This window comes from Sinocyclocheilus anshuiensis, unplaced genomic scaffold, assembly GCF_001515605.1.
Source record: "Sinocyclocheilus anshuiensis isolate Anshui unplaced genomic scaffold, SAMN03320099.WGS_v1.1 scaffold742, whole genome shotgun sequence".
NCBI lineage: Eukaryota > Metazoa > Chordata > Actinopteri > Cypriniformes > Cyprinidae > Sinocyclocheilus > Sinocyclocheilus anshuiensis.
The window spans coordinates 470,060-477,344 of NW_015544169.1; the positions used below are offsets into that span (position 1 = coordinate 470,060).

The following is a 7,285-nucleotide window of genomic DNA, read 5'->3' on the forward strand; positions in this document are numbered from 1 at the left end:
GTATTTGCAGCACGTTTCTGTATTTGCAGCACGTTTCTGTATTTGTAGTGCATTTCTGTATTTGGTTGTGTTGTGGGTATTTACAGCACGTTGTTGTATTTGGTTGTGTTGTGTGAATTTGTAGCGCGTTTCTGTATTTGGTTGTGTTGTGGGTCTTTGCAGCGTGTTTCTGTATTTGGTTTTGTTGTGGGTCTTTGCAGCACGTTTCTGTATTTGCAGCATGTTTCTCTAGTTGGTTGTGTTGTAGGTCTTTGCAGCACGTTTCTCTATTTGGTTGTGTTGTGTCTTTGCAACGCATTTCTGTATTTGTAGCACGTTTATTTGGTTGTGTTGTGGGTCTTTGCAGCACGTTTCTGTATATGGTTATGTTGTGGGTCTTTGCAGCACGTTTCTGTATTTGCAGTGCATTTCTGTATTTGCAGCACGTTTCTGTATTTGGTTGTGTTGTGGGTCTTTGCAGCACGTTTCTATATTTGCAGCGCGTTTCTATATTTGCAGCGCGTTTCTGTATTTGCAGCACGTTTCTGTATATGGTTATGTTGTGGGTCTTTGCAGCACGTTTCTGTATTTGCAGTGCGTTTCTGTATTTGCAGCACGTTTCTGTATTTGGTTGTGTTGTGGGTCTTTGCAGCACGTTTCTATATTTGCAGCGCGTTTCTATATTTGCAGCGCGTTTCTGTATTTGCAGAACGTTTCTGTATTTGGTTGTGTTGTGGGTCTTTGCAGCGCGTTTCTCTATTTGCAGCATTTTTCTGTATTTGGTTTTGTTGTGGGTCTTTGCAGCGCATTTTTGTATTTGGTTGTGTTGTGGGTCTTTGCAGCATGTTTCTGTATTTGCAGCACATTTCTGTATTTGGTTGTGTTGTGGGACTTTGCAGCACATTTCTGTATTTGCAGCGTGTTTCTGTATTTGTAGCGTGTTTCTGTATTTGGTTGTGTTGTGCTTGATTTATATGAGTATATTTATTAATGTTTTTAAAAGCGTGAAAGAGAACTTGCGCTGCCCCTCAGGAAGATATATGCGCTCAGAGACGGAACAGAACACGGACATGTAAAGTCATCTTTTAGCTCAAGGTGCGCGCCTAAACGGTCAAATACACGCAAAAATGTGTCAAAATGAGGTGCTTAGTGATTATTCATGTATACCTTCGTCGGTCATGTAATACATGAACGTAAAGAGTTGAGAATGAAAATACGCGTGTTACGGTAAATTGGATCCGTGCGGCTCTCAAAGTGACATCGGGCTATTTTCCTGCTGCGACTGTGTGCTTAATATTAATCAAACAAAAAAAGACAAATTCAAAATCACACACTGCTCTTGAGTGAAGGACTTTTGTAGCTTTAATAAGAAACAAAAAAGTTTAATTCTTATAGTGAAGACTATACTGTTTTATTTTACATTTGATTATTCATTTCTGTAGTAGGCAGTAAACTGCTTGAGACTTGCATAAAAAAACATTAAAGCACAGTTTGTTTCATTTGTATCTTTTTATTCTATTGTATTTGTCTTTTGCTTTTTTATTACTGAGAGTTGAATTATTTTCAATCATTTTTAGGACTTTTTTTTTTTTTAAATTCCGCTGATCTCTACAATGTAGATGTCATAGCAACCTTATTTACAGGAAATATATATTTGATATGTATCACTATCTTTAAATAAATCACTCATATAAAGTTTTGGTCATATGGCCCCCTCATAATCGTGTTAAATAATCGTGATTACAATATTGGCCAAAATAATCGTGATTATGATTTTTGCCATAATCGAGCAGCTCTAATTTGCAGCACGTTTCTCTAGGTGGTTGTGTTGTGGGTATTTGCAGCACGTTTCTGTATTTGGTTGTGTTGTGGGACTTTACAGCACGCTTCTGTATTTGCAGCACATTTCTGTATTTGGTTGTGTTGTGGGTCTTTGCAGTGCATTTCTGTATTTGGTTGTGTTGTGGGTCTTTGCAACGCATTTCTGTATTTGTTTTTTTGTGGGTCTTTGCAGCGCGTTTCTGTATTTGGTTGTGTTGTGGGTCTTTGCAGTGCGTTTCTGTATTTGGTTGTGTTGTGAGTCTTTTAGGCACATGTGTTGTCAACTGATGAAGATATTTTCTTAATTTACTGTTTTTTTTCATTTGAGCTCTCCCGACCACCATAGAAAACTGTATCTAAAATGAAAGTTACGCAATATTAACTTCTTGTTTATTGAACTGTTGAATAAAAATATCACACTGACAGTTGTGCTCGTGGCTGTAATACCTGCCATGGCTCCAGTTGTGCTGATATTTGGAACAACACTCTTACTTATGTAATATTGCTAAATTACATGAATTTGCAAACTATAAATCAACATTGTGACCACATTAGATGTAATATTTGCTAGATAAATGCACATTTCAGTGACATGCAGCAGCTTCCAGTTCAGTAGAAAATATACATGAAAGAAAGGTGCATTTAATGGGATCTTTATCTTCAATGCTTTCTTTTTCTCCGTTTTTTAGCTGTCTTCCTCTCACCTCTGCATGTCCTCCTGGATTTAGGGTCTTGCTACAGCGTTCACACTTGAGACAGAATTTGTGCCAGTCTTTTCCCAGAGATGTCACTTTCTCCGCTATAAGACACAAAGAGATTTATTCCCTTTACAGATCTTCATTCATCTGAGGATGTACATTAAGATTATGGTTTAAGGGGCTCTTTGAATAAAAGTGTTAAAACTCTCCCCTGAAGCCACTATCTTCATTATAACGATTGAGCTGAAATTACTCCGTAGAGACTCTTACTGTAATGATGCCTGGCAAAGATCAGAGATTTTATGAAATGGTAATTTGAGTCTCGTCTGACTGTGTCTCGTCAGAAAAAAAAAAAACTATCCTGGTCCACCTAAATGTGTTTATCCATTTAGTCTTTTGTCAATGCACCTCTTAATGTGTCTAACTAAGTCCACTGAGAGATAATGTGAAGCCTAATGTCCGTCTGTTTACTGTCTCATTGAGGATGTCAGGGAGATGTGGACGACTGCGAAACACTATCATAGAGTGAAAGGTTCTTATCAAATCTGGATGCATCATATCGAGGCTGGAATATTCCAGGCATGTGCCTCAGGGAGCACAGAACACCCTCATGAGCCGTTCTCCACAGAGCAGCGTCACGTCACTGTGAGTCAAGACTGAACAACAGCACAATAACATTTTAGGTCAAACTTTTAGAAATCCATTCAAGGATGTTTTTGTTTATTTTTGTGTGTTCTACTGCAGGATTGCCTCAGGGTAACAAATCCATTTTCTTCGTTCTGCAAGCACATGATGCATATAAGGCAATAAAACGGCTAATAAAGAAGGCATGCCTTTGAATAAACTGATAAAACGGGTTTCTTTTATTACATTCTTTACATTTTATTATTTGTCATATGTCAATTTCTATCTATCTATCTATCCATCCATCCATCCATCCATCTTTACATCACAGTAACACACAAGTGTTATGCATGTTTTTATGTAATAATTATGTTATACCCACTATATGTTATAAAAGATTTCTATTTTAAATAAATGCTGCTCTTTTGAAATTTCTATTCATCAAAGAATCCAGAAAAAAATATATCACGGCTTCCACAAAAATAGTAAGCAGCACAACTGATTTTTTAACATATATACAAGAAATGTTTCTTGAGAAATTCAGTATATTAGAATAATTTCTGAAGGATCGTATGACACTGAAGACTGGAATAATGATGCTGAAAATTCATCTTTGGCATCACAAATACAAGTTAAATTAAAATAGAAAACAGTTATTTTAATTTGTAATAATATTTCACAATATTATGGTTTTTACTGTATGTTTGATCAAATAAACACAGCCTTGGTGAGCATAAGAGTCTTCTTAGTGAATTTAAGAGAAATTAAAATCAAATGTAACCTATTAGCCAGTTCTAGTTTCTGTGATGTATCAGTTTGACAACTTTCCATTGCCATGTAGTTTTGTTTCCAGGCAACTAGCTAAAATGGAAATATATTTATTTATTAAAATATTATTATTTTTAGATTATTTTAATAATATTATTTATACAAAAATGCATTTTTGCTTTTATGATGTCTATTTTATGCTAAGTGCATGCATTATCACCTTTTGTCTTCAATCTGATCTATTTTCTTCTCCATCTGTCTGCTCACAAACAGACATACCCACACAGCAGGGCATTAACAAGATTAAAAACTGAATGTTTTTTGTGGTGCAGACAAATGCGCGGGAGTTGGACAGACAGTAATTAGTTATTGTCTCTGGACTTGTAGTTCTGCTTAATGCTTTCATGATGCTCTCTTAACCGGAGTATCAAATGAGCTGTTTCCATAGTGAGGATATATGCATGGCAAATTGCAGTCTGACAGAAAGTTACAGAGGTTGCAAGCACTTCAGAATCAAAAGAGAAAAAACGTTTTGGAAATACTACTAAGTAATCTTTTAAATAATACACTTATGGATCAAAAAAGGTTTTTAAAGGAATAGTTCACCCAAAAATGAAAATATTAAATTCTGAAAATTTACTCCATCCAAGATGTAGATGAGTTTGTTTCTTCACCAGTCCGTCAATTCAAGTTTGGAAGAAACAAATCCATCATTAAGATGTTCTGAACTTTAAACAATTGCTTCTGGCCAAAATACCAGTCTATAACCCATAATAACACTTCCTCCAGTGAAAAGTCCATCCTTTGTTGCCCTCTCTGGTGTTTAATGTTTTGGACTGTTTTCACTTGTAAACGGTGCTTGATCTGTGCATATTTATCTCCTGATTCAGACAAGATCACATTTTTACAGAGAAAGCAATATTATTGATAGAGGACTCATATTTATGCCAGAAGCAATGGTTTGAAGTTAAAAACACCATAATGATAAATTTGTAAATTGTGTAAAACACAGCATTCTTCTTCACAAGACGTTAACTGATGGGCTGGAGTCGTGTGGATTACTGTGATGTTTTTATCAGCTGTTTGGACTCTCATTCTGACGGCACCCATTCACTGCAGAGGACCCATTGGTAAGCAAGTGTTGTTGCTAAATTTCTCCAAATCTGTTCCAATGAAGATACGTACAAACTTATCTACATCTTGGATGGCCTGAGGGTGAGTACATTTTTTTTTTTTTTGTCATTTTTGGGTGAACTGTTCCCTTTAACCACTGACTGGAAAGAGAAAGGCAAACTGCTATTAGATGGCACAATTATGTGGGCAAAAAGCATGTTTCTAAAGCCATTTAAAGATAACCGTGTGCCAGGTTGCATACTTAAAGGTTGTTTGTGGCATTCAAGTGAATAGGAATGCTTTCTCAGGTCACAGCTGTTAAAGTCTCAAGAGAGCGAGTAGCAGCCAGAGACAAAGTGGATCTCACATTTTAATTATTATAGCGCTCAGTGGGAGGGAGTCAGCTCAGCATATGATATTAAGCACAGACAAATTTTTAATCTGCCAATCATTCATGTTGATTTTCTACCTTAAAAAGACAAAGTATAGCCTTGTATTAATTTTATGTAATAATTTTAGCTGACAGCTGTTGATGATAAATAATAAATTGATATAATGAGTAATTACGCTGTGGGGACAAATGCCAAATGACACCTGCACTTTAAAATAATGTAGGCCTAGTTACATTTAACCAGAGAAGATAAAGAACATGAAAAAAGGAGCAGTTTAACATTTTCCAATTAATCAAAATGTGTTACACACCCCATTCACAGGAGGCTTTTTGAATGAAGGGAAAGTAAAGGCCCATAAATAAGGTATAGACTGGACAGGAGAGGGTAGAGAATGTTTACCGGACCCATAAAATGGGTCAAATCAGATTGACTGCTGGCTATTCAATCTAGTCAGTGGTTACATTTCAATTTGTGATGGTGTATTGGTCGACACTAATTAAATACTTGTTTCACTCATGGCTGTTAACATTTAAGAAAAAAATATTGATATTATCTGATATTGAAAATCCACCACCCACCTAATTATTATTTTTGCATGTTTTACAGTCACCCGTTTTAACCAAAGAATAAATTCTAGTGCAATGGGATTATCAGCTTTAATAGTGTCATGTCATATATACTTTCATTCATCCTGATTCTGCATTTCATGCTTCATCCATAATCAAATCAGAAAACTCTGTCTACATACACATTGGTGATTCATGGATCTTATTTCACTGCACGAGCTCAATATTTATGGTATCTCAAATACCATGCAGATAAAATACTCAGCAGATTAGCTGCGCCGTCTAATGCAGAAATCATGTGGATCTTAATAAGAAAACGAATTCATTTACTAAGAATAACGTGCACTCGTGATAAGCCAGGTAATCACCATCGAGCCCACGCTGTGTGGTTTGCAGACGTTGTTTACAACGCACGCGAGAATGAAAATAATGAAAGTACATTCAGACACTACACGACATCTACGGTGCAATCGTTTCAGCCAGCGCGTGCATTGTTTTATCCGTGGCTTTGCAAAATAGAAGAAAAATGAACAACTTACCAAAATAAACAGTTTTGTCACATTTGGGACATTTTGATGCCATGTTCCGTGCAAAGCTGGGATTTCCTTTGATTTAAGCACGTTTTCTTTTATTTAGACCTGACTGAGTGGATGCGACTCGGTCGTTCTCAGCGATGCTCAAAGCGCGAGCGCATCCTCCCGTTCAAGATCGCCAGCGCGGATCCTCCCTCGATGACGTCAGCGGGCTAGTGAATGTGCTTACCCTTCATTTCATTAGACCAGTGGTTCCCAACCCTGGTCCTGGAGGCACCCCAACACTGCACGTTGCATTTCTCCTTTCTCTGACACACCAATTTCAGGTGTTGGAGTCTCTACTAATGAACTGATGACCTGAATCAGGTGTGTTTGATTAAGGAGACATGCAAAATGTGCAGTGTTGGGGTGCCTCCAGGACCAGGGTTGGGAACCAGTGCATTAGACTACCGATTTCAGCGCACTCCCCCTCTTTCTGCGGAGCTACACAGCATACATAGACACCATGTCAAAAACCTTATCATTTCTGGCAAGTTACCTGTTTCACCTGAACACTACATATAGGCTACTACACTGATAAACAATTCTGATATTATTAGTTTTATTGCCAGGTTTACACATACGAGGAATTTGTTTTGGTGACAGAAACTTCCACAGCACAAACAGAATGACAGCGACAAGACAGATAATAAAAATAGAATAAGTAGTATGAAATAGCAATATACAATAATTTTTTGAAGAAAAAAAAATGTATGTATATATATATATATATATATATATATACACTGAAC

At 36.7% G+C, this 7,285-nt stretch overlaps 1 protein-coding gene across 1 annotated transcript in view; it reads right to left on the minus strand.

Moving 5' to 3' along the window:
- The window catches only part of crip2l (cysteine-rich protein 2-like), a 34,301-nt gene extending 27,530 nt beyond the window's left edge, over positions 1 to 6,771 (minus strand). The window contains exons 1-2 of the mRNA XM_016496128.1: positions 6,501 to 6,771; positions 2,505 to 2,599 (exon numbers count right to left, since the gene is read on the minus strand). Of these exons, the coding sequence (XP_016351614.1) occupies positions 2,505 to 2,599; positions 6,501 to 6,543 (138 nt within the window). The 5' untranslated portion in view covers positions 6,544 to 6,771. The remainder of the gene's footprint in view (positions 1 to 2,504; positions 2,600 to 6,500) is intronic.
- Positions 6,772 to 7,285: the final 514 nt, after the last annotated feature.